At 41.0% G+C, this 27,208-nt stretch overlaps 1 protein-coding gene across 1 annotated transcript in view; it reads left to right on the top strand.

Annotated features, from left to right (window-relative positions):
• EPHA3 (EPH receptor A3) overlaps positions 1 to 20,055 on the top strand; it is a 120,168-nt gene extending 100,113 nt beyond the window's left edge. The window contains exons 12-15 of the mRNA XM_027907407.1: positions 6,589 to 6,738; positions 8,640 to 8,833; positions 18,600 to 18,755; positions 19,684 to 20,055. Of these exons, the coding sequence (XP_027763208.1) occupies positions 6,589 to 6,738; positions 8,640 to 8,833; positions 18,600 to 18,755; positions 19,684 to 19,789 (606 nt within the window). The 3' untranslated portion in view covers positions 19,790 to 20,055. The remainder of the gene's footprint in view (positions 1 to 6,588; positions 6,739 to 8,639; positions 8,834 to 18,599; positions 18,756 to 19,683) is intronic.
• The last annotated feature ends 7,153 nt before the right edge of the window (positions 20,056 to 27,208 follow it).

The raw sequence follows: 27,208 nt of genomic DNA, 5'->3' as shown, positions 1-27,208 counted from the left end.
CTTAACAATGTAATAAACCTCCTGTACTGTCTCCTTCTTATATTATATATACAAAATGTTACCTTTCCTTTGGAGAGGTAATGATACCAAGAAGAAGACTTAGCTCTGTTTTATCTTTAGAGAAGCTTTTATCAGATAGGGGACTGTCCACAGTGTAGCCTGCTGCTTATTTCTTTTCTGAATTTTATCCTCTCTGAAAAGCTCCCTGGAAGTTAAAGTGTTAGCTTAGGAAAATTTCAGGAAAACCACAGTGTCTTCTGAGTACATTTTTGCTGCTCCTCTGGTTCTCACCTGAGTAACACTCCTGGTTTGCTGTGGGAGCCTTTAGCTTTGTGTGCATGGATATTATTACACTGGCATATCTGATTGTTCCCTTTATTGCTATTGCGAGTGGGTTTTGTTAACTTTAGAAAAAAAGGACGTTAATATCCAGTATCTCAGTCAGGAGTAATTTGCATTGCTTCCAATAATCATCTCATCTTCACTGTACAAACCAGATTAGAGTGTATCAGCACAATCTTCATGTGGATTTTCTGGGGCTTCCTTCATTCCTGAACGCTGACAGGAGCAATCAATTCTTGTGGTAGTTTCGTTGCTGTCTACTTCATGACTGCAGTAAAATTAACATGTGACAAATGAGCAAAGAAACCCTAGCTGTTTTCTTACACGTTATATACACGTACATTTATAGATATAAATATTTGTAAATCGTGCCTTCATGACTTACCAAGCATAAAGACTCTATTCTTTACCTGCCCTTTCAGTGTTTTCTTTGACATCTGATAGGCTTTGTCGTGTTGTATGGAATATGCAAAATATAGCACTTTGGAGAACTGTCTGCAGAGATCTGTCGTGGTTAATATAGGAGGCATTAGTAGGAGAAAGCAGCTTTCATGCCCAGTATAGGTTCAGCATTAATAATAAATATTCATGCAAGAATTCCTCTGAAGAAAATGACCTGCAGCCCAGCCAGAGGTGTATTGCTGAGTCAGACCCTTGCCTGCTCTATTCTTAAAAACTCTTGGGAAAGTAATGGGTGTTACTGTCCCCAGGGTAAACACTTTTAAGTGTAGTATTTTTAGTATTTATCTAGTCACAGATTTAACATCCCTCCCCCAGGAGGTACTAAAGCAATTACTCTGGGCAGTAGATTGATCTCCCCCTTAAAACACCTCCTTAGATGCATGGAGGATGCTGTTCTCTGCACCCACACCTCTCCATTCTTTTCTTTTCTAAACATTTTTTTCCCGAATTCACTGTTCTTGTTGGTCTCCTTCAGATTATTTTCAATTTCACTACATTTTCCTTAAATGTGGTGCCCAAACAGGACACTAATCTGGCCCAGTACCAAGCACAGCATATTTATCTCATGTCCCCTCTTTCCTAAGCCTACCTGCCTTTTTGCAATTAGACAGTGAAATCAGATGGAAACAACTATTTTGTGAAGTGTAATCATCTGTGTTTAGTAAACTCCATCTGGCATTTATGGTGTATGCACGAACTGCTGCAGGAAGATCCTCAGGTAATTAAAACCTTCCAGTACAACCCAGAATAAATCTAATTTCCTCAAAAGTAGTTGCTGTGCATGTACCTCTGCCACGTCCTGGCTCTGTGAGGAAAACAAAGCTATTTGCTGTGCATTTTTTGACCTAATTTCTCTCGAAGTGAATCCTGTGTGCTTTTCAGGTGTTTCCACGGGGTGTGTTTGATCCCCAGCTTAAGCAACTGGGGACCACAAGTGTGAAAGAGCTTCACTCCGCTGGCAGAGAGCTGAGTAGTTCATGTTCCTGCTGCTTAGTCATGTCACAAAGCACAGGACCATTTCCTAGGCTGCTCTCAGTGCATTTTGCAAGGCCTAATTACGTGAAAAAAAAAGCCAAGACAAAAATATTGACACTTTTTAAAACAATGGCACCATCCCAAACTATTTCATGCCTAAATATGGCACCATCCCAAATTATTTCGTGCCTTTAAAAATATAGGGTGACAACTACTTTAGAAGATCTTTCAAAAGACCAAAAAAAAAAAAAAATCTAAATTATAGCTACAATTTCAAACGTGAAAGAGTTTGTATTATATTGATGGGTACAGACTTTCCCTCCCCTCCACCTTTTCCTACTCCCAGCTGTCCATTTACTGTCAGTGTTACTAGGCAAATCTACAGTTAGCTGCAAAGATGGAGGGTTCATGTATTCAGACTCCTTTTCCGCCCTTCTTTTCCACCTGTAAATGCCTAAACCTGAGAATGATCCCTTTGCTTTGATTCATAATTGTGTGTGAGGGTTGATCTGCCCCCAAGAAGCCCAGTCAAGCCCCCCCCAGGCTTTCAACCCACACCCCTGACTGGGGGAAATTTTATGTTGTGCTGCTCTCAGAAGCAAAGTCTGAAGCTTTGCGTGAAGGATATGATCATGGATCCTTTTATATATCTCAATACTTGATATATCCCTTTGTATATCAGTGCATAATCCGTGCTATTGTACGAGAAGCGAAGATCACAAGCTCGGATGTGAAATTCAGGGGATTGGGTGTTGTGAGAGACTTTCCCACCTGACAGGGTCTTTTTTTACCTCCTGAATTATTGTCACTGACAATATACCACAAAAGGCCTTGGGCAGCCTGGGGTCTGCCTGCTAACAGAAGCAAAGCCAGGATGAGAATCAGGCTTGACTGATTGTTTGGATTTTTTTGGGGTTTTTTGTGTAGTCTTTTTTTTTTTTTTTTTTACTGAGTCTTTGTGCCTGAGGGGATGTGCTGTAATTATCTCCGTCCTCCATATCCATTCACTTTTAATTGAAAGGCCAAGATTGTATTAAAATTGTCATTGTCGAATTGATCTGTTTTATCCTTGTTATTTTTAGATGTCTGTGTGACAGGCGGGTGGACTAATGACACAGCATGAAGTGAAAGTAAATTTAAGCCATCACACTTGTAGAGGGACTGTAATTATGTCTCCCAAAGACATAACATTTGGGTAATTAGTAGAGGAACTTTGCATAGGTAGCTGCATCACTGGTATACGTGCCATTTCAGTGTAAAACCCTGTCCAGTTATTACACTTGCATGGATAATTTCTCGTTAAATGTACATCACTTCTAAAAATGCTGTGCTTGGATGGCAAATATTCCAGTACCCCCAGCTAACAGTGCCAGAGTGGGGAGGGTAAACCCACTCTGATACAGTCTGAATGTTTTGAAGGGTGTGACAGGAAGGAAAGCCCCACAAACTCTCTTGCCTGATAAGCAAAAGAGAGAGAAACAGTGCTCTGTTATCACCAGCTACTCAAGGAGGAGATAATTTCAAGATAAAATAATCATTAGGAAGGAGCTGACGAGTAGCATCAGATAATTTTCAGACATGAGAGGGTAAGTCAGGCTCATCTCCTGAACTATCCTATGTCCTGGTATAATGAATTAATGCCAGGCTTTTACCTGCGTGTTTTTCTGCAAAGTTCTTCTGGTTATTCTGTTAGAATCCACTTTTCTTGATCCCGTGGCTCAGGTGCCTGTGGCAGTCACCCTGTAGCAGATTATAAATCAGAATATTGGAATGGGTTATGATGTCCTGGAAACAGCTGCATTGTGCTGGAGTGCCAGACGTGCTAGAAATAAATCGAGGACTTCACTGGCTTTGGGTGAATTATGTGGACAGGGCAGCAATCACAGCTCCATCCACAGCAGATAAAACTTCAGGTGACTGCTGGCTCACTGATTTCAAACCCCGGGAGAGGTTCTCTGGGCTGGGATTCTGGGCTGCAATAACAAACTCCTACAATTTCTAATATTAAAGCTTTCTTTCCGCTCAAATTCAGGCGGCTCCTTTGGCTTCGTGATAAGCACGACCTGAAAGGGGGAGACCACGACAAAAATCTATAAAACCTGCATTTACCTTCAGAAAATAATCACTAGATATATTACAAGTATTAGCAGGTGTCATCACAGTAATTTAAATGTTAGGAGACTGGGGAAAAGGGGGACAAAAAATAAGAGACAAGGAAAGAAGCACCTACGGGAGCTTAGTTATCCCAGCTCCAACTCTCTGGTCTAGGAGAAAGTGTTTGGGTTTATTTATTTATTTATTTCTGTATAATAACTAACTAACTAAATATTTATTTATTATGTAAGATATCTTTGATACTGGCAAAGGATATTACAAAGAATATCCTGATTTCTGGCAGAGCAGAACAATGTTATATTTGTTCAAAGGAGTTGATTATTTCTCAAAAATAGGGTAGAGAAAGGCATTTTCTAATGCTGTGAATGATCATGGGCTTCTGATTTTAGAACAGAGTATACGAAATACAGCAAGCACCACAATTTTCAGAGCTAATGGCAGTAGAAAACCGTGCATTTAGTTTGATAAAACTCTTCAGATGTTCTGCAAATATTGATATTTGGACATCTACTAAAACGTGAATGTTGCATAATCCTTTGGGGGGACAATTGGTTTTGTGTTAAAATGCTCATTTGTCCGAAAAGTATTTACCAGACTTTTTTAATTGTTGTTTTTAAATTATTCAAAGATAACCAAATATAAGATTGACATTTTTATGATAAATTTGGGAGCAGAACAGCAAACCTGAGGTTTTGTACTCTACTCAGTAGCAGTTGATTTTTTTAACTACATTTTAATACTCTTCTTATTTTTGTCTTGCTTATGGGAATGCTACATGTATCTGTAGGCTTTTATAGGATTACAACTGAGACCTAGCACAGAAAATTTGAAATCCACTGACTCCTTGTAATGGAATCTGGGGTTGATGTACTTTCCTTTTTCACCAAAGCTGAGCCAGAAGAACTTTGTTTCACTGAGTTTGTGATCTTCCTGCAATGAAACAGACCCAACATGTTAGGAGACTAATTAATGTCATTTTTTTTTTTTGTAAATTTGTTCCTCCAATTGCGTAAATGATGTTTTGCAAGAGATTACAAAGGTAAAGGCCTTTTATAAAATATGACATTTCCTGCCCTGGTCTAAAACACTCAGATTCTAGCCCTGAGCACATTTTTGTGTGTGATATCTGGCAATTATTTCTCTAGGGTTAAGCAAGAAGGGTTTCGTTTTTGTATCTTAACATGAAATCTAAAAAGTGAGCCTGAAGCCACCTGTGGAAATTCAGGTTTTTAGCGAACCAATATTCTGAAAACTCGAAACTTGGGCCACCTTGGCCTGGCAGAGGTGGTGAGGGGTTTGTGTGAATGGAGGATATGGCATTCCCCCAGAATTGGTATTAATTATTGGAAATCAGAATTCACTATTAGCATGTGCAGAAAAAAGGTTTGAGAAAGAGATATTGATTTCTTTATCAGCCCAACATCTAAAACTCTAAGAGGGTTTGTTGTGAAAACACTGGGATACAGGAGAGCTTTCCTTGGACTCACTGAGGGACCCTGGACATTTGTAAAGAGAGTATTATATTTCTTACTAGTACAGTCATTTTTATGTTCTTGGTAATGTTCTGGAGCAGCACTGAGAATGGTGAATAAATTTATAATGAATAGAAAATACAAGGCACCTTTAATGACTGAAGAACACCATCTAACAGCTCTTCATTTGGCTTCAGTGATAAAATGGTGGTTCCAAATGCAGTCATTTATTTTCTCTGTCCTATTTGTTGGTCCAACTAGTGCATGTCTAAATTCAGCGTTTACCAAATCTTAAGGGTTGAGTGTGAAATGAAGGTTTTCCTTTTGGTAGGGAGCCTGATAAATAGAATGGGATGCATGAAAACCATATGCCAAGATAATTCCCTCCCTCACCTTTGCCAAGACTCTGAGACATATATATAGTGACATTTTGGGGGTCTAAATTATGGCCTGAGTAAGGCCTGTCTGTGTTGCTTACACCTAATTTAATTTTGGCAATATTAGACTGTATTCAGGTTTCTAATTAACACTAATAATGTCTGCATTTCTGTAGTTAACCATGCTAGTCCATGTAAAGCTGGTGAGTGTCTGGCTACCCTCAGAGCAGGTACGCTTTATGGGAGTGTAGGTAAAGCATTAATATATTTAAATCTTTTTTTTTTTTCTTGCTGGTTACTCAGTGAAAATATGAGCACTCCCTTCCCACACAGGTTTCTGTGAGGACAGGACTGTGGTATGGTGGGGCTTGGAGAGGTGCTGCAAATAGCTAGTCTAGTGTGAAATCTTCAGAATGTATTCTGTACTTGTTGTGTGTCCCTAGAATAACTGGAAACAACTTCAAACTCTTCCCATTTCCTGTATTCACTCCAGAATTTCCAGTCACAAGTTTTGCAGCGCTGTCTTTTAGAGCTCAGTTTTCTCACGCCTGACTCACAAATCAGCACTAAAAACCTCTGCCAGAGCTGGCACCACTGGAAATCCTCTAATTTTCATGTTTCAGAAACTCAACCTGAGGTTGCTTGTGCACATTTTACTAATTTAACCTGGTGGCCCATAACCAGAGAGAGATGTTCCCCCAAGTGCAGCGTTAATTGTGCTGGTACCTTCAATTTACACCAATGTAATAACAATGGAGAATCTCAGAGATAAAATAATCAATCGTGCAAAATCATCCTCGTTGCAGTGCCGTGAGTTTGACTGTTTTGTTTTGTTCTGCTCCCAGGGGGGCAAGATTCCCATCCGGTGGACGTCCCCAGAAGCCATCGCCTATCGGAAGTTCACGTCGGCCAGCGACGCCTGGAGCTACGGGATCGTCCTCTGGGAGGTGATGTCTTATGGAGAGAGACCCTACTGGGAGATGTCCAACCAAGATGTAAGTGTGGATGTCACCTGAGTGATGCTGTCAGGTGAAGAACCGAGCTGTGAAGGGAAGGGGAGCGTAACGAAAGCAGGTGGCTCCGAATTTCTGACCCCTCCTTGGCCAACTAGAAGCTCATTAGAAGTTAACAAAGAGCCACCATCTTTGTAGCAGGGTATTTTGGAGCTCTGATAGAAGATTTCATCACACTGGTGGTTTTCTGTAGGATGATTCAAAGGATTCCACTGCAGTGAGGTCATTGCCTTTTGCATTCCTTAGCTTATTGTTAGAAAGCCCTCCTAAATTTCTGTTGATCCCCTTCGGTTCCACTCGTATAATGTGCTGGAGAAGTTTTCTGTAAATGTCAAATGCACAGAAAAAATTGCTCTTGGCACTTGTGAAAAAGAGAAGCAAAGCATTTCTTACTAAGAGTTTAATGAAACCAAAATGCTTCTGGAAGTAATCAATGGATAAAAAAGAGTAGAGTGATCTGATTAGACGACTTCCAATACAGGCTTCTTTGTTACATTAGTAAACTGTCCAAGCCTGCAATCCAAATGATTAATGGATCTCTCTCTGTTTTTTTTTTTTTTTAAAGAAGCATAACATTTCCCCAAATAAGATTTTTAATATATCTATTTTGGATTCTTTTTTCTATTGCTTTATTAGTTTTAAATTTATTCCAGGGGAGTTACTTATGAACCGAATTTTCTGAAGTGCAGTCATTAATACAAATAGATTTTCCAGGGAGCTGATATATATTGTTACTAGCACTAAATTTAAAAAAAAAAAAAAGTCCATAACAGTTGTAGTCAGACATTTTCCGTAGTACTTTATATTAAACAAAGAAAAAGAGAAGAAAACTTTCTTTCAGATGAATACCTCTGGAATCCAGGTCTCTGCAGAAAACAATGCATTTCTATTAATTGGTCATGAATGTTTGTGGAGATGAATGTATCCTGTTACATGGGCTGACCTACCAGTGGAATGCCTGTAAGGATATCACATTAAAATCAGAAACAGAAGGATTAACCTATTTATGTGCCTCTCCTTCATGGCTGCTTAAATCATAAACTGTTTTCCTACCCCTGTTCTGACTCAGAATAGTTTGTCCTGCTTTTCAATCAACTGATCCAGATAAAAAGGAAAGATTAACAGAATTTGGCTTTGTCATTTTGTACTTTGAATACGTTGGGGTAGGCCTGATCAAGAGGTGTTAGATTCTAGTGAAAATGTTGTTATTAAAAAGCTTCTGAACAGCGTAAATTCTGAACTAGTCTTGTGTGTGTGTGAATTTTTTAAAAATATAGACAATCTAGGCAAATTTTATCAGACTGGGAAAATGATACAAGAATTGGGCTGGCACTGCCCAGTAGGAAGTGTTTAGTTTTCCTTCAGGTAAGTCTTAACAATGTTTTCTGGCCCTGTGAGGTCATCCCCAACATCTGCCTCTGGGTTCAGGATGTCCCCTGAGAGGGTAGGTTACTTTTCTGCAGGGTAGGTCGTTTGTTCTGCTGGTTTTTTGGGGGTGCAGTGTCCACTGATGAAGGTGGAAAGTGTGTGCTGAGGAGACAAATTCAAGACCTTTTGAAGCTCGGCATACTTAAGCAATCACCCGCTGCTAACTGCAGTTTTTTTTTTTTTTTTGTGGATTTAGCTCAACTGAGTGTGAGCTTTGGAGATCCTTTCTACACACTCACCTTCCTCAAAGTCACACCCTGTATCTTAACTCCCCTCCCTCTGTGTCTAATCTGCTGCCTGGTTTACTTTGCAGATAAACCGGAGACAATTAGTGAATAAACACGTTTGTTTAAACACGGGGATGTCCGCGTTAATGCTCCCAGAACCGATAAAAAGCGAGTCGAGTCGGTTGTAAGTGCCTTGAGGTTCTCAACAAGACTTTTCTCCTTGCGCAGGTGATTAAGGCTGTGGATGAAGGGTACCGCCTGCCGCCTCCCATGGACTGCCCAGCTGCCTTGTACCAGCTGATGCTGGACTGCTGGCAGAAAGACAGGAACAACAGGCCCAAGTTCGAGCAGATTGTCAGCATCCTGGACAAGCTGATCCGCAATCCCAGCAGCCTGAAGATAATCACCAATGCAGCGGCAAGGTGACACGTTGCTTCTTACGGTGCACGGTTACATAAACGCCTTTGATCTCTTCAGTTTCCATAATTAGGCTTTGTCTGCTTTGTTTGCTGCCTCTTCAGCTTTAAACTGTGGCTATTTGCGATCTTGAAGGCTGCAGAGTGCTTCCTGGCTGCCCCTCTGGGGGAAGGATTTGACGTTGTCATCATTTTTATTATCACTGTTATTTTTAATAATTATTTGCTATAATTTGTCCAATTTGTGAGAAGTTTTTATGCTAGAGATGTGGAACCCAGTGTAAGATTGGGCAGAGTTTTTTGAGAAAAACAGAGATGGCAGATTTGGCCTTCACGGGATCTTCCTTTTCCTTCTGACCTTTGGTGGTGTTTTAAGTGCTTTCAGTGTTTCATATGTTGCAGTTGGTCATGTTCCTTAGTGACTTTCTTAATTGGGTCCAAATACACTGTTATGCTTTTCCCTGACAAGTCACCTTAACTTTAATCACATTAATAATCTTTTTGCTTTCAGTAGGACTCACAGACTGAAAAATGCGCTTACTTCCCCTGTTCGATTAATGTGTTAACGAGGAATTAACTTTCAACCTGTGCAGTATTCCTAATTGCATAAAAAACATTCATTTTTAATCCCGGTTTTTCAACACATTCTGGAGCTTCACTACAATGAGATAATTCTTATCTCATTGAGGGAGAGCAGCTGAAGAGTGTGTTGACACCTGAGGGCATAAGGAGGATGAAAGAGGAGCTTTAGTTAAGTAGGGTTAAAGTGAATTGCTTTATACAATGAACAAAATGTCATACTCTTACTGAAGTGATGTAAAAGATGTGAAATTGCCTCCTTTTCCCTGCCCCCTGGCTTTGTGTTGCATCCTGAGCTGGAGGCTCCACGATTCTAATTACCTCCTACTGCCACTCCAGAGATGAGAAACAATATATATTGAGGGACTATGGCTTGCACACTAATTGTATTTCAAATATTTGTTTGGTGAGCATTTAACACTCAGTAAATAAACATGCTTACAGAGGCAATTATTTCTATTACCTGGCAGGTGACAGAACACCAAAACAACACATTTTGGGGGGAAAAAAAACCCCGAACTATATAAACACTATCTTCTCAGTCAGGTACATTTCTTCCAAGCATCTTGGCAAGCGATTGGTGCAAATATTTATTTTATAGGAATAAATACTACAGCCTTCTGCTGAACAGGGGGATTGGGAATCGTAACTATCTAGTTTTGGTTTGGAGATTTGACTGCAGAAACCAACGCTGCATATTTTGTGTCCCAAACAGAGGCAAAATAATTTGTTTACTGTCCTTCCAGTTACAGGTTTGAACCACAGCAGAGCTGAAAGCGATGCTGAACCTTCATTTCCATTTGTCTGTTCATAGCCAGGAAAAGCTGATCTCCTCCAGTGGGGACCGAAATTCAGTCTGAGCACTGTTTGCACCTGCTGGGGTCTGTGCAGGAGCTCCACAGCGTGACATTGTTCTCTCCTGTCTCTCTCTTGCTCTCTCTGCTCCTGTTTCATTATGCTCTTTCCTGGCACGGCTGGCAGGGAACGTGCCCTCCCTCCCTCTGCAGCAGGAGCCAGTGGTGCTGCTGGCCAGGCACTGAGCACTGGGAGGTTCAGCACCACTTTTTTTTTTTTTTTGATGGACTGACAGAGAAAAATGAGGAAGAAAAACGAGAAGCCAGACTTAAAACGGGTTTGGGTCTTGCTGCAGCCTTGTGTGCAGAAATAGGTAACTGATACCAAAGGGTGGCGAGTCGGGGCAGCTCCTTGAGAGGGAGGCACAGTGGGATTCTTGCCAGTTCTCCTCTGCTGTCAGCAGCCAGAGAGGGACAGGCATCGCTGCGGGGGTAAAGCACTCGATGACTCAGCCCCCAGGGCTCAGGGGATCGCACCAGCTCAGATGGCTGCTCTGGCTTGTTATTTGAGGCTGCAGCACTCCGGCAGCACCTCTCCTCCTACCCATAATAAGCAATTAATCTCAATCACGGGAGTCCCAGCTCTCTGTTACCCGTGTCTGTGGTGCTACTGGAGGAATGCTAGAGCTTTATGCCCACCACATGCTCATAGGTGTTCAGAAAGGACTCGGTCGAGGAAAACGTTTAACCTGACGGCGTCTGTTGCAGATGTCTCTTCTTACGGATTTTGGAGCTGATGTTTGTTTAAAATACAGCACTGTTGTATCCTATTTGAAAACATATTGCTGGAGGTGCATGGGATATCCCTGTCCTCTGGGTAGGTTGCTGTTAACTGACCTCAGCTGAAGGATGTGCTTGAGCGTACATCTGATTCCAGGGGCACAGCCCAGGCGTGTTTTACACTAATACCTCATAGGAATAGAGGAGAGGAGTCAAAGCCTTCAATTCTGTATTTCCTTTTCGGTTTTCTATCCCTTCAGGCCACTCCATAGCATCTAATAACTCCTTGATACCCGAGGGGATGTCTTTTATCCTCACTGATCCTCGCTTTGCAGACCGTTCGACGTGCTTCTGAACCTTATTTGACAAAAGGGTTTCTGTAGCCTCAGCATGGCAAACGTTTCATAATACCTTTCCCAGGGCTGTGTTTCATCTCAAATTCACATTTTTATTATTATTATTATTGTTATTTCCTTATTTTTATTCCTTGTAAAGTACAGGGGTATGGCTGATTTCTTTCTTACCTGTCCAAATTCGCTTTTTAATCAGGTGGCCACCTTGAGTTCTTTGACAGAGCCGTGGTCATGTGGGTGTCTTGTGTCCCTCAGGCTGCCTGGAGTTAACCAGCCCTGGAAGGGGCTGTAGGAACAGAGCTCAGTGCAAGCCCTGCGGTTTTCTAAAGCACAGCCTCATGGTATTTTTATTTGATTTATGTCTTGCTGTTCTTTCCTGTTTTCTGAACACGATGTTCGTTTTTCCAACAGAGTCCTTGGATATCTTCAGGGTGGAAGTGAGTTCATAGCTCTTCCAGTTTTGATCAAGTTCATTATTTTTCTCCTCGAGCTTATGTTTTTTTTTTTAGTCCCCTGTGTATTACTTCACATTTGTGAGCATTTCTTACAGATACAAAGCAGATGGAAAGTTTTTTTAGCTCAAGCTGGAGAGTCAGAATCACTTCACCCACCTGCTGGCAAGTTGGTGAGGCTGTGGTCTGAAACAGCTTGTTAGCTGTTGTTTCATTTATGTGGGGGGAAAAAAACGTAACTTGAGCCATGCAATTGGAAATATTTTGTGTACAAATCTTAAATGGACTCATGAACTTTTCTTTGTCTGTTTCATACTTTTTTTCACTTATATTTCTGATATAAATATGTGTGTGATGGCTCTCAAGAGTTAAAATGTGTCCCAAAATGAATTAAGCTGTCAGAAGGAAGATAATGTGGTCCTGAGGTATAAAGGTTGTGATACAGAATTCAGGCAGCTCAAGTGCTGTGGCAGCTTCCCTTTAGTTTGTGTGTGTGTGTTCACATCAGTCATGTAAGTGGGATTGAAGGCATTTCGTCTTCATGAACCCACTATAAAGCAGGAATAGCCCAGTTAATGCACAGCCTCTGCCAACAAAAAACATTGGGAAAAAAAGAAACCCTATGAAAATTGTTTCTGATTCCAGCAAGTGACTTTTAGAAATTCTGAATTTCTAAAATTCAGGCCAGGCCTCTGATTGCAAAACTGACACAGAATCTGCACCAAAAAAAGCCCCAACCTGCTCCTGTATTTGCTCTTGTTTCCGTATAAGCTTTTGGCAAAGTGAAAGTCAGTGCAACAAGCATTGCTGCTGTTGTTTCTTTAAACTGCAGGCACAGTATTTAGGAGAAGAGGAAAGAATTAAATTGCCAAAAAAGGGGGGAAGAGCACCTGAGAATTCAGGATGTTTCTGTATTAAGTGTCTTTTTGTTTATTTCTAGCTGTATTAATAGTTACGTCTAAGTGCGGAATTGCAAGACTTTGTCTCGTGTCAAATGCAGAAAATAAGCAGCTGATGGTCTTCTGTGTAAAAAGAGATCATCATTTTTACGAGTTGCTCAGAGTTAACAGCTGGAGGTTTTACTTTCTTTGGATCCTCGTGGAAAATGCTGCTTATTTCGCATTGCAAATTGAGGATCTCAGAGGAAGGAGGTTTCAGTGGGGCCTTTATGGTTCAGTTCTTTATTCCCAGCTCTTACCTGAGCCCAAGCATCTGACATGGAATGCCATTGGCACGTCTTACTGCTTGTGTGGAGTTCTGTTAAATCATCCGATAATTTTTGTCTACTCCTTAATAAGCTGCAGGTAGTGCCGCTTCAAATGCTGTGAACAGTTCTCAGTTTGGAAACACGATTTTGCAAAACCTGTTGGACCTCTGTTTATTCTGGAAAATGTCAAAACTTCATCCATTTCAAAGGCAGCTTCCTTACTGGGGCTTTTAAAGATTATTATTTTACTTAGCTAACTTCTCTGTCTCTCTGACAATTTAAATGACCTTTCTCGCAGGAGAATTAATTAGCAAGTTTGCCACGAGCCTTTGAAGATGAAGGTGTTACTTACAGGCTAACCAGGAGCTGTTAATAGGATTCAACATCTGTTTCTCCTGCCATGGAGCTGCCTTTGGTATGAAATCCATGGAAAAGGTGTGTTCAGCAAAGGCAGAAAGCTTCAGTAAAGCCATTTGATTCCATCAAATCAACCAGCCAAACTGCTATCCAGTCAGTCTTTGGGTTTAAGATGCTTTGAAAGAATTAAAAATCTGACTCTGTGTTGTTAAGTTTAGAAACTTCTGAAGCCAAGTTTTGTTTTGTAATTTCAAGTATTAATTTCAGACCACCAGTCTTCTCTGGTTGATTCTTCTTTGGCTGAAAATTCGAGTCTTACTAATGTTGTTAGAGCTAAGGCTGGAAAAACCAGAAAGTCACTTATTTTCAGTAAAAGCACAGTTGAAATTCTTTCCATGGAGCCCAGAAAGTTTAGGGGATCGGGGTGGATTACTCTTCCTGATGAAAACACAAAAAGCGTTCAAAAATGTGTATGAATAATTAATTCCTCATACCTTCTTTGATGTGTTAGCAAGTTGTTTACAACCCTACCTTGATTCTGTGGAATTGGATGTGTTGTTTGAATTATTTGCTGGAGTGATTTCCTTGAGAAGCCTTTAGACTGACCTGTGATTTGGGAGTAATGGATTGCAAGTGTTCGCTGCTAAACAAACATGTGCTTTGCTGCCTGTCGCTGTGCTGCTCTCGCTGGTGTCGGTCTCCAACATCCAGGGGCAGTGTTTGCAGCTTAAAATGCGTAGTTCACCTCTCACAAAGTTTGTTTCCACTTAAAATCTGATGATTCAGCGGAAACTCTCTGGTGTTCTAGCTTGGTGGGGTATTTATGAAAATCGAACTCAAAAAGGAGAAGTGGGCAGGCCAAATAAAAAAATTCGGGCTGCTCCTTTATGCAGCATAATCCAAGCCCTGTTTTTACAAAAATATTTGCAAAACCAAAAATTTTCTATTTGTATTGGCTGAACACTCCTTTTTTTTTTTTTTTGGTCATTCAGGTCAAATGGCATCAGATGCTTGACCTGCTGTAATATTGTTTGTTTGTTTCTCCCTGTTGGTTGGGAACCTCCAGGGTGAGGGGCTGAAGGAAGGAGATTCCAGTTTTGCTTGGAGGTTTTCGGGGAGGGTTCAGGCTCTGTGCTTGTCAGGACGGTCTTGGCTTTGGCCAAACGCTGTGCAGAGCAAGATTGTGTGCAAATTTTAAGCTTTGTTTAAGACCCAACAACAACATAATCTCTGCCCTAAGCAAGGCTGCATGCTCTGAAAGAATTCGAGTAATGTAAGCCTGCAACACTAGCACTCTCTCTCTCTCTGAAGCCTGTTAAACATAAAATCACAAAGGAAAAGGAAATTTAACTACAAATCACAAAGGAAAATGGAAGAAGACAGTAAATTATACTCCTTGGTGTCTAAATGCAGTTTAGATTGTGCAGGGGAATCCAGGAGTCAGACCGAGGGGGTTTTTAGGGACTTCTTTTAGCAGCCAGAGACAGAAAAGCCCTGTTTTCACCTGATTTTCCCAGCAGTCATTAGTATCAAGCCTGGGGCAGACACGAATCACCCACTGTCCCTTCAAAGTCGGGAGCTGCCGGGGCTCCCTGTTAGCAGGGACAGTAAAACATCTCTTTGCAGTTTCACACTCCTAATTTGACTCCGCTGGAGAAAGTCGGGCAGGAATTTACGGCAGACCAAGTCGGGTATATTCGAGTGTGTAATTTAAATAATAATTCAGCTGGATCAACAGGTGGCCTCGTTGTGAGGGATTGCTGTTTATTGTGGTTCTGAGGGGGTTTTGTGCTGCTGTTCTCAGCTCTCTGTGCTGGGTGTGCAACACGGAGCCCTCGTTAGACTTTATGGTGATGCTGAGCTGGAAATGCTGGGGAAAGAACCTGCCTGATGCCACCACTCATTCTGCAGCAGAAATCTGGAGAAATTTACAGCCCAGCCAAATGTGAGATATGAGGGCGAGTCATTCACACCAAGGAGCCAGAAAAGCTTTTTAAGAGCTCTCTGAGGCATTTTTCTCTCCCTTCTTCTGAAGACCCTGTAGACTGTTCTAACAGTAATGACTGGTTGCTGTTAAGGGTCTGTCAGTCAGCTACACATCCCAGAAAATAGCCATGTGCCTGTATTTCTGTGCCTTTAAAATAAATTTCATAGCTTGGGCTGTATTATGAAGAAAAAGAAAACCATCTCAGCCATGTGCTGATATTCGTTTTGCCTTCAGTGGTTTGGTGTTGGGAAAAATTAAATTAAGGAGCGTTGATACACCCAGGCAGAAGATTTATTACCCCACCAAATTCTGCTAAGAACACCTTAACAATGGGCACGAAGAGGTGGAACTCCAAAGACTTTTCTCTTTAAGGTCCAGGGATAATCAAGTAAACATCATAGCTCTGATTCTCCTTGGCATGTCATTTATTTCCTAGCCTCCTGTTGATATACACATCTGATTCTGATTGCTGTAGAAGATAAAACTAAAATTTGCTTTCCGTGCCACCTGTTGTTTTTTGGGGTTGTTTTTTCTCTTTGGCTAGGAGATGGCCTCCTTGTTAGACCTGAATTCTGTGCTTCAGCTTGCCATAATCATAGAGCCCATAGGATTTGTGTTCAAACCAGGCTCATAGCTTTGCTCCCTCACAGGGAGCAATTTCACTTCATGAAATCAGCTTTTAATTACCTAAAATTTGCCACAGGAAATTACTTTATGTTTTTTTAAATGCTTTTCCCCCTTAAAAGAAATGGGCTGTGGAAGGGAAAGCCCAGATTTAAAAACTGAAGGTTGGTTGTGTGTTGTCTGGGGGAGGAGATGGAAAGAGAGGGACTCCTACAATTCAGAGTGGATACAAAACAAGGATTGTGTGTGGACAACTCCTCTGTGTGTTTGCAGACATGCCACCCTATGTGCAGGAGAAGTGGCAGGACATTTTTGTTTTCTCTGTCTCAATTTTTGGGTTTTACAAGTTAGTGTGTCTCTCTTTCTTGCCAGGCAGCAGCCAACCAGGGATGACATTTTCATGCTTTATCGGGCTCTAATTATATTTTCAGTGGTCTTTGTTGTTACCAGAGAGAGCCCCAAAAGTTTCCCTGTGCTGCTGATGATAAACTGTGGCTCTCCTCACTCCTGCAGGTGGCTCAAAGGTTAATTCCAGCTGTTGAAGTAATGGGCACATCCAGAGAAAGCTTTCAGCAATAACTGGCATCTCACTGTTAAGTTTGTCTCTCTAACCTGAGTCTTGCTGAATTTTTTGGGTTTGTTTTTGAAGGCAGCACGTGTCAGTAAATACAACTGTGTAGGTAGACACACAGGATGAACAGGATAGAAGGTCTTTCCTTGGTAGGGTATATCACAGCCAAAGTGGCAAAGTAAAAAGAGTTTTTTAAAAAAAAGAAAGGAGGGGAGAGAAGAAAAGATTTAGAGAAATGTTCTATTTCGCTTCCCCTGAGCAAACATGTAATTTCCATGATTTCTTTTTAATGGCTCTCTCCTGAAAACTGGTAGGTCCTGATTTATGCAAAGCTGTAAAGGATCAGGTGGAGCCCTGCAGGACGCCGTTTACAGCTGCACGGATTGCAGCCCGTCCAATTTGTCTGGTGAAGTGTGAGCTCATGGCGCACATCACCCCAGACCATAAATTTCAGTGTTCAGCCCTTCTGTCTTGGGGCTGGGTCAGGGGAAAAAAAAAAAAAACCTGCCAGTGTGTGCAGATGCTCTGAAAGCCCAGCTTGCTTTCCCCTCGGTGAGCGTGAGGAGACATCACAGGCTCTTCGTGGCGAGGCAGATTCCCGCTCCTTGATAAACAGTCCAGATGTCCTCTCTTGAGGAGGAAAGTAACTAATTTTTTTGTTTGGATTCCTGCGAGAAGAAAAACGATACTTTACGGTGCTGGTTGTTCTGAGGTCGCTTGCATTAAAATTAGGTCATATTTTTTTGTCATGATGATACTTTGATCCAAGTAATAAACACAAAAGCTCTTTTGGGCCATTCTTAATTCCTAATCCTAGAGACCTGTTCTATTTCAACTTGTTTATACTTTTTTTTTTTTTTCATTAGTAATTCTTGAGTCAAACTTGTTTTATTAGACTTAAGTTAAAAAGCATACTAGGCTGGGGAACAAAAAAATAAAAAAATATCCATGCTTTATCATTAAGAGCACTTCATAAATACTCTTAATTAATGTCTTGGGATTCCAGACACCATACCCAGACAACTATAAATAAAAAGCATTGGCTCTTGGTGGGACAGACAGTAGTCAACAGAATGCAGGCATTACAGCTACTGATTAAAATTACCTTGGGCATGATTATCAAGGCTGAGCCTTTAACTGGACTGGAGGGTTTTTAAAGATGGGTATCAGGGAGGTTTCTAGGGCCTGGTTTTAAGCATGAGAACAGCACATGAAGTTGTGCTGCCTCTTCTGTCCTCAGGTTTCTGGTGTCTTCTGTAGCTTTTCTTTTTTGTGTGTGTGTTTCTTACCGGTTTCTTCATTGTTGTCTCTAATAGAGAACTTGGATACAAATTATGGCAGTTCAGAATCCTCACTGAGCCCCACACTAATTTCAGAGGCAGAGGATGATTTGGTTCTCCCTTCTAAATTATCTGTACGATATCCCTGTGGAAGTTTCAGTCTCAGAGTGAGCATCAGCTTTAAACTGGGCATGGCAATTGCATTTGACCTTTGACTGAGTGAATTTTATAACAAACCTCCTTATTTCTGTCCCTACAGAGTGCAAGTCTCGTGCAGTTACATTTGTCTCACACATTCACTTAACATTTTGATTTTTAGGCTTGGTACTATTTTTTTTTTTTTAAGCCACTAGTGTTTTACTATTTGGGCTTCTAACTTAGTAGCAGCATTTAGGATTTTTTTTTCTGTGGGCTGCAATATTCTGAATATTTGATTTGAGTGAATTCTACCAACGTGCTCGACTTGGAGCCAGGAGAGTGCATGGTTTGTCTGCTGCTTTGGATAAGTGAATCACATTTATATAACCTAAGTTAGTCTTGTCTTTGTTAATGCTTTGTGAGGGAACAACACATTTAATGAATTGGTGATGCTTCAGTGATTTAAGCTCATGAGAAGCTGGTGCTCTTAAACGTGGTGATGACACAGAGCTGCCAGCATCAGGATAGTTTATCTGCAGATAGTTTATCCGCCACATGCAGCCTGGAATCCCTTGTTGGGATACAAAATAAATCTCTGTGTATCCCTGCTCCCTAAGTTTCGTTGCGTTGCTTTTTCTTCTTCATTTCAGGCCATCAAATCTTCTCCTGGACCAAAGCAACGTGGACATTTCAGCCTTCCGTTCCACGGGGGATTGGCTCAATGGTTTTCGGACGGGGCAGTGCAAGGACATCTTCACGGGGGTGGAGTACAGCTCCTGCGACACAATAGCCAAGATTTCTACAGAGTGAGTTGGAATGGGCTCTGGCTCCTCCTCGTCTCTTGTGGCTGGAGTAACAAGGTTAAAACATAAGCGTAAGAGTAGCAAATGTTCTTGCACTTAAAGATACAAAAGCAAATGATTGTAGTTCGCTACAATTGCAGGAAACCTGTGCAAATGCCATGGTCCTGCAGCTTTCTCTCAAGGAAATTCCCTCTTTCTTCTAAACAGTAGCACCATTAGTCATCTGGTAAGCAGCACCACTTTATTTCACCCACAGTTTAGGGGTTTCTCTCTTGATTTTTTTATATTCTGCCTTTTATATGAGGGTTTCTTCACAGCTGGCACACGTGCCAATCTTTTCCTTTATTGCCAGTCCCATATTCCATCAAACCATTTGAGACAGTTCACACAGTCTGTAACTGTTTTCCCCCTGCATATTAATAATTATTCAGGGGCTGAACTCCCTCCTGCCTCCAGTTTTGACATTTAAGCATGATACAGTTGGAAGTTTACAACTGGCAATGTTATTACATTTTAAATGCAATCCACCTTTGTTCTAGTGATAAGAGAGGGTAGGGTATTATTCTTTCTGCACCTGAAAAGGCATCAAGTACAGTTATGATGTTAATGCCAGATGAAATCTTAATTCCTTGCTGGGCTAGCTGGATATGTAAGTTATGAAGAAGTAAGCAGCCGCGGTACCAACAGTTAAACACATCAATGCCATTAATTACTGCATTATTGCAACTATAAAAAGGGTGCTAATGGCCTTTTATAACAATTACCCTTTGGGGACAGTGCAGAAATCCTCTAGGAATGCCAAATTTCCTGTGAGCCACTGGTTAATTAGCCCTTCACAAGCGTGATACCACTTTGTGTTGTACAAGGTACAACTCTGGGAGACAGAGAGGGTATCTCACTCACACCATAATTCTTCTCTCTTTTCTTCCAGTGAGATGAAGAAAGTCGGAGTTACAGTTGTGGGGCCTCAGAAGAAGGTGGTTAGCAGTATCAAAGCTCTCGAAACTCACACCAAGAACAGCCCCGTTCCTGTGTAAGGGACCAGGATGACGTCGCTCAGGAGAGAAGAGCAGAGAATAAGTTCGTGTCACAGGTCAAAAGCCATGGCTGATAAACGGCAGAATTGAAAGGAGCTCTTGGCAACAGCTTTGGAGACCTAATGGTTGAGATTTCAAACCCACTGAGACACTCAAGTATTGAGTATAAATGCCTTAAATGTAGGAGCAAACTTTGTTTTCTATCTGTCAATCCTAAAGGGTGGGTGCTCTTGGCTGACTGTTAACGCAGATGATGAATTTCAAAAGAAAAAAAAAAAATCTGTTAAAAAAATCCTACCGAGTAAAAACCAGTCTTACTAAAACCTAGAGCCATTTGAATTTTGAGTGACTGAATAACACAAAAACTCAAACATGGACATAAAAGCTGTGTATTTGATCTATACAGCAAACAAGAAGAAAGAAAGACTTGCAGTATTTTTATACAGAAGAGATCTGTAACAGGTATTTTATTTCTTTAGAAGCAAGGAAAATAGAGGACTATACCTCACAACCTGTCTGGCCATATTTACTATAATGTCATTGTAACATGCTATTTCAGCTTCAGGAAGGAACACAGAAAAATAAAGTTTGAGTTAGTTGACAGAAGATTTTCACCATTATGTTAGCTTCCCTAACTGTGTTCATTTAAACAGAAACAAGTCTTAATTTTTAAAAGGCTTATTTATTTTCTTTGTTTTGTTTTGGTTTTCCATTATTGTTTATATTTATGCTTAAATACCTTAACCTGGCTGTATTATTGCCAAGTGCCAAATGTTATCAAAACTTTGTTGGTCCAACCTGAGAAATTGTCTGAGCGTTAACTATTAGATAATTTTATACTCACAACACATGAAATACAGAAGGAAAGAAAGATTTTTTTTTCTTTTTCCAGCTCTGACAGCAGACAAAGCATGTGAAGTTGTTGGGATTTCTTCCATTTGCTGTGAGTGGTATTTTAGGCCAGGCTTGAGTTTTGCCAGCTGTGTGTGCATCAGTCTCTAGATCAGTATCTGCCCCACTCAAGCACATCTCACTTTCCCCAAAAGCCTCTTTTCATGTCTTCATAAGCACCCCTATTCTCAGGTTGTGTTCAGGTGTTCCTGCCCAGGAAATATTAAAAAAGAGCCAGGGTTTTTACATCCTGCGTTAGCTGATGATGCTTTTTGAGTTCACTGGGAGATGTTCCACCTGGAAGGCTCTGGGAACTGGGAGGTGTCACTGCACCCACAGGGAGTTGTGCCGAGGTGATGACTCTCAGCCAAGGTGGAGTAAATTGTTCAAAAGGACGACTTAAGCTGTGAAATGGGGCTTTGGGTTGTAATTTTCCATGCATACACCCTGTCCAGCTGCTGCCATCCTGTAGGGGACCTGAATTTTTGGCACAGGCTCCCCCTGGGCAGGAAGAGGAACCTGTCATTAGGAGGGCACTCACCTCTCTCGGTGGAAAAAGGAAACTGGGAGGTGGCATTTGAGAGCCCACCCCCACCTTCAGCATTTTCCACGGAGCTTCCCAACTCCTAAGCTTAGGGAAGAATTTGTTTCTAGGGTTTGTGGGGCCTGAAATTGTTCTTTGTGGGTCTAGGACTTATGAAACACAGAGACACAACATTTAGCACACATTACTAATGAGAAGCAGAATTAGGGAGTTTTCCCTGAGTGCTGGCAGTGAGCAAACTGGAAAGGACTGGTTTTAAAACACACTCACAGGACAAAATAATTAGGAATACTTTCTGAAAGAAAAATGAGTGAGTTTTTAAAGTAAGTTGAAATTTAAAAAAGGAAAGAAAAAGAAAAATGGAAGAAAATTAAAATAAAGCATTCAAGATGTAAAGAACACTTCTCTTGATCTGCCATGATCCGTGGTGAAGTGCAGCACGCTGAGTAGAAAGCTGTGTTTTCCCTTGCTTAGTTCGTTCAGAATCTTTCTTTTCTTCAGGTTGAGATTGCTCTGAATCAGACACTACCAGTGAAGTTAAGCCACCCAAATCCATTTACCACCTTTAATCTGTGTGGGGACAGCTTTTTTTTACCACGTTCCTCGTGACGTTTCTCTTCAGCTTCATCCTGCTGCTGGAGGGTGGGGGCAAGGTGGGGGCAGACATCCCTGAAAACACTCCTGAAAACCCCAAAACCAGTTCTTAAGAGTTTTAGATGATGACTGAGAGCTTTGCACCAACCACCCTCGATTTCCTCCTGTCCTGGTGTCGTCGTGTTCCTTGCCCGCCGTTCAGGCACGCTCAGCATAAAGATTAAATCTCACTGATGCTTGGGAGGGGGGGAATAAAAAAAAAAAAGGAGTTTCAATTTTACTTTTCTTTGTTTTAAAGCACATTTATTTCTTTCCTCTCCCTGTCAAAAGGTACTGTAAGTAAGTGGCCTCTGTTGCAAGCATCCTATACTCCCGGTCCCTGTGTACATATGTGTACATAGCAGTGTACAATTCTTCATTGTGGAGTAGAGAAGCTAGAATTTGTGTGGCCATCTCCCTGTACAGGACTTGCATCATTTACTGGCATCAAGCAAAAGGCAACTGCTCATAAAAATGACATGCCCTATTATTGGTTTTGTATCTTCAAATATAGTTTCCATTTTTTTTTTATTTATTTCTGTTAACATATCTAGTTTTTTCGTGCTGTAACTTAGCATTCAATAAGCAATGTATAGATGTGATTTGATTGGCAATATGTATTTACTTTAACTTGTATTTCAAAGCATTACTTACTCATTTAGGTTATATATTGTGCAATTGTAGATGGCCTCTTACTAATGTAAAATGATTTGTAGTGGAAACATTTATATTTTTATAATAAACATAATGAAAGTATTTTTTACATACTGGAATACTGAGGTGATTGCTTGGAGGACAAAGTAAATTTATTTGATTAGTGTGATAAAATTGTAATGAAATATGGATAAATTCTGAGTGTTAAAGCATGGGTTCAGAGTGAAAGCTAGATATTGCCTATATTACCTATTAAAAGAAACAAGCAGTGCAGGTTTTAACCAAACAGACCAGCATTTGTGCTAAACTGACCTACATCAGTCAAAGACTTGACTTTCTCCATGGATACTGGAAATCATCACCTTCTACAGCCTGCCTCTGGGATATTGAAAAAGCTGTCATTTATTTTAGTTGTGTCAAGTATGTCCAAAATTTTGGTGGTTTTTTTTTTTTTCCTCCCTTGCCAGTGGACCTCTTTTTCATCTTATTACTATGTTGAATCAAGAAAAAGATGTACTTTTCAACAAAATAAAATAGCCCACAGCTTAACTGTAATTTAACCCCATGACCATTTCTTGCCTCTGAGTATCTGTATTAGATATTTTGCCCCTGTTTTATGTCCCCACCAGGTTGTTTCTGTATGCTTCACAGGAGCACAGGGTCTTTGAAAATGCCAACGTGCACAACTCAGGAATTCTTTCCCCAGAAAAAAACAGGAGTGGTTTGGATGTTTGCTGGTTCCTTGAATTGACAGGGTAATTTCTGTGCCACAAATGATTTTGCATGCTTTTGTATACTGCTCTGCTTACTGGTGCAAAACAATGAATGACATAACCTGTAAGTTGATAAATTTTATGCTCATGGTGTAAAATCCTTTTTTTTTTTTTTTTTTTTTCTTGGTATCTTCAATAGAAATGGGAATCCCAGGAAAGAGTGGCCCAGAATTGCGTTTGACTTTAAATAAGAACAGCTGGACTGAGTTCCCCTGGTTCCTCCTAGCACTGGTGTGCCTCGTGCTGTGCTCTGGGGGACACATATGGTACTATTTTTACTTCTAATGAGTGGGTTTATAAATTAATGCAATATTTGAAGGACAGGAGAGCAGCTCTGAGGGTCTAAACTGTGCAGTGTGCAAACCATTTTCACTGTGAGCAGCTTTCCCTTCGGCATCTGTGTTCCACTGACCTGTATCTGCCCCTTTATCTTTGCTGGGACGTGGTATTTGTTTTATATCCTAAAGGGCACAATGGCTTTTGGTGTTTTTATAACTGTTGCCTTTACTGTAAAGCAGTTTTAGTACTCACAGCCAGTTCTGGAATGGCAAGCAGGATGCATTTTGACATGAAGAGCAGGAGAACCTCGTTTCAGCTCAAATTTCAGGGGGTAAATTGCTGATTATGAGTTCCACAAGTTCAGATGTGCTTGTTGTGTTTTCTTAGTAGTGCCCAAAAGCTGCTTTTCCACTTTGCATTTCTTCTCAAGGATGATGGGCAGACCTAGATATCTACATCATGAAAAGCCCAAGCAGTGCCAAGTGAAATCAGACGATTATTTCTGCTGTCTCACATGTGCCACTCCTGTTAGTTTAGACGAATATCCATACTATTGACTTCCTTTCATTTTCTTTGCCACTCTAATTCCTCAAATCCTTCCCAAACTATCACTGAGTGGTCAGCAATTCCCCATTTAATATGTCTGTCCTTTTCAGCCCAACTCTTTGGCATTTCTTGATGAATTTTACTTCACCTAAATAAAAATATTTATCCTAGGAATATTTCTCTCGGCTCTGCTTCATTCCCCCGTACAAACATGAGCATGCTTTTCATTCCAGGTTACTAAAGCAAATGGTGAACAGCACAAAACAAAAAAGGACAGCTTTCTGCTGGCTTCTCCATTGTGTTTTTTTTTAGGAACCTCTGATAGAGGAAGAATACTCAGTACACAGAATTTTTCAGCTCACTCTGCTTTCCCATTAAAATGATTTCATAATAGCCCATATTTCCCCAGTTAGCTCATAAGAATGTCATGTGGGACAGCACCAGAAGTCTTAGTAAAGACAAGATAAATCACCTCTACTACTTTTTAGATTATCCTGTCACAGAAATGAATTAGATGCGTTTGACGTGATTTGTTTATTCTTGACAAATCTTAGTTGGTTTCTTAAGACCTTGTAATCCTGCAGCTGCTTAGAAATGTATTGTGTGATATATATATATATATATCTTTTTTGGGTATTTGAGGTTAGAATACCTACTCTGTAATTGCCTGGCTCTGCTTTTCTCCTCTTTTTTTAAAGCTGAAGATGATCTTTGCTCTTCTCCAGTTGCCTGCACTCCTCCAGGAGAATAACCAGTAGCTGCCCTTGCACTGGTCCCTGAATTTTCTGCAGCAAATCTCTCAGACTCTGCAAACCTGAATGCATCAATCACTCTGCCTGACTCCCAGGAGTCCTGCTTGTGAAACAGAAATAAAATACACACATGCAAATGTTTTTACTGCAATGACCAGGTGATGTTTTGAAGTTTTGCAACGAAGCAACTACTGTCATCATTAAAGAAGCATTTGGTTGGCAAATGTCATTATTTGCTTTCAGTTAGAAGTGGACAACTGAGGTTCATCACTGCTGTGTCACTGTGAAGTTGGATGATGAGGTCCACTGTTCAGGATAATTAGAAATCTTTTAATTCCCTCTATTCTGTCCACGTAAAGGGGAAAATACCCTTTGTCTCCACTGCTCTTCTGTACATTTTACCCTAATATTCTTAGAAAGTTCAGTTTTTAAAGTCTCTTCAGTACAGTGAGTTTACTCACAGTGGATTGGTAATTAATTCAGAGTTTAGATTGCCAGCCTTTAAGAAGTGTGTGTCTGCAAAAGGGCCTGAAATAACCAGAGCTTTTTATTCTTAATATTTGGGGGTCTGGGGAAGCGGGTGCTGAATTTTTATCTGAACCAATTCATCACTAAACCGTGTGTAAGCAACAGTAAAGCACATCTGGGTGTAAAGCATCAGACGTGAGGCCTTGGGCACCCACAGATATCATTTTCATGTGCATATGTGGGTGTATGAAGTGGATTTTTTTCTAGAAGAGGCTGTGCTGTAGCTGGACATTGAAGCTGGCAAAGTACCTGTGCCTCAGTGACCCTGAGCAGCTGTGAAGGTGCTGCCTCTTCAGTGCCTCAGCCAAAGCAGCATCCACCTTAGGGATGCTGTGATCCTCATCCCAAAATGCTCCTGAGGCATCAGCCCAGCCCTCCCCACAGGGCTGGGTTTCTCCTGCTGGCACAAGACCCGCAAGGACAAAAAAACAATGAGCATTCAGTCTCACTGTGTTCATGGGAGCACAGAGAAAAACGTTTAATATTAAGGCACTGGGCTGAAATGAAGCCAGAAAAAAAAAAAATATATATATGAATGCTAAAAACTATTTGTTTAAATGAAAAAGAGAACGAAGGGCTGGTAGCTTGTTGCCACAGTCTGACCAGGGATTCAAATAAGCATCTCTGATGTTAATTTTCCTGCCTGCCCCCGTCCCCACCCAGAAGAAAGCAGCGCTTGGGTGTAGTTTACAGTTTGAAGGGTTTTTATTTTCACGCAGGGTGGTTCGCCTCCTTTCATTTTCACTACCCTCGGAGCTCGTGCAATTCACCAGGGCCCGAAATTAGGCTCAAACCCCCGAAGTTTTGCGTGTCCCAGCCCCGCCTTTCTCCCGCGGACTTTCCCTGCCGCCTGCTGTCCCCTGCTGTCCCCACCGGGCATCGTCCTCATCCCTCCCTCCATCTGCCGTGTCCAACCTCCCAGAAAACCCAAAAAATCAGGAGGGCAGATGACTTAGGAGATGTTTTGGAGCCAGAGCAGGATTTCAGGAGTTTCACTTTTCGCTCGCCTCGCTGCTCTTCCCTTTTCTGATCTCGCGCCGTACAAATTTATCCCACCAGATATTGAGATTTCCCTGTGATTTTTATTTTTTTTTCCCCCTATAAATCAAGTTCAGTGTGGACACTTCCTCCTACTCAGGATTTAGAGTGGTAGAATAATAATTTTAGCTACAGAATGATGTGGTTTTCATAAAAACAGACGATGACTAAAAACCAAAAGAATATTAAAAACAACAACAACAACAACAAACACAAAACAACACCAAAAAACCCACTTAAAATAAAGGTTACTGACGTGGGTATTGTCTCTTGAGCTCATAATTTGGACAGAGGCTGGTGAAGTAGGGATCCTGTGTATTCTCCTCATCTTTTCTGCATTATCTAGGACAGCTACCTGGATATTTTTTAGCAAGTTTGATCACTGCTAAAAGACGCAGCTTCCCCTCAGGCTGGTTGTCAGCTAATCAACAGTAATGATTCCCGACGTTTAGCGTGCCCCTTTAAAGTTGCATCAGCTTTTATTATTTAACTATTTTTAATCTCTTTCTTTCACTCTCATAAAGTTTTTTCGGTGGGCTTTAGTTGAGGACGAACCCACAGCTCCCACTTGTGTATACTTGCAAAAAAAACCAAAAAAACACAAACCCACGCCTCATTAACTGAGTTAATACTTGCCTAATTGTAATAGCAAAGCAGTAAAATTCAATCCCTACAACAATGTGATACTGCAACTTCCTCACTTCTAACTGATGGAGCACTGGGCTACCTGCCAAGGAGCTCAAATGGAAATAGGAAACAATATGAACAAATAAAATCTCCT

Source organism: Empidonax traillii, unplaced genomic scaffold (genome assembly GCF_003031625.1).
Source record: "Empidonax traillii isolate 1590-97213 ecotype Southwest subspecies unplaced genomic scaffold, ASM303162v1 scaffold1453:size415986, whole genome shotgun sequence".
NCBI lineage: Eukaryota > Metazoa > Chordata > Aves > Passeriformes > Tyrannidae > Empidonax > Empidonax traillii.
The sequence above is the reverse complement of the archived record's forward strand: the minus strand, read 5'-3'. Positions and strand labels throughout refer to the sequence as shown.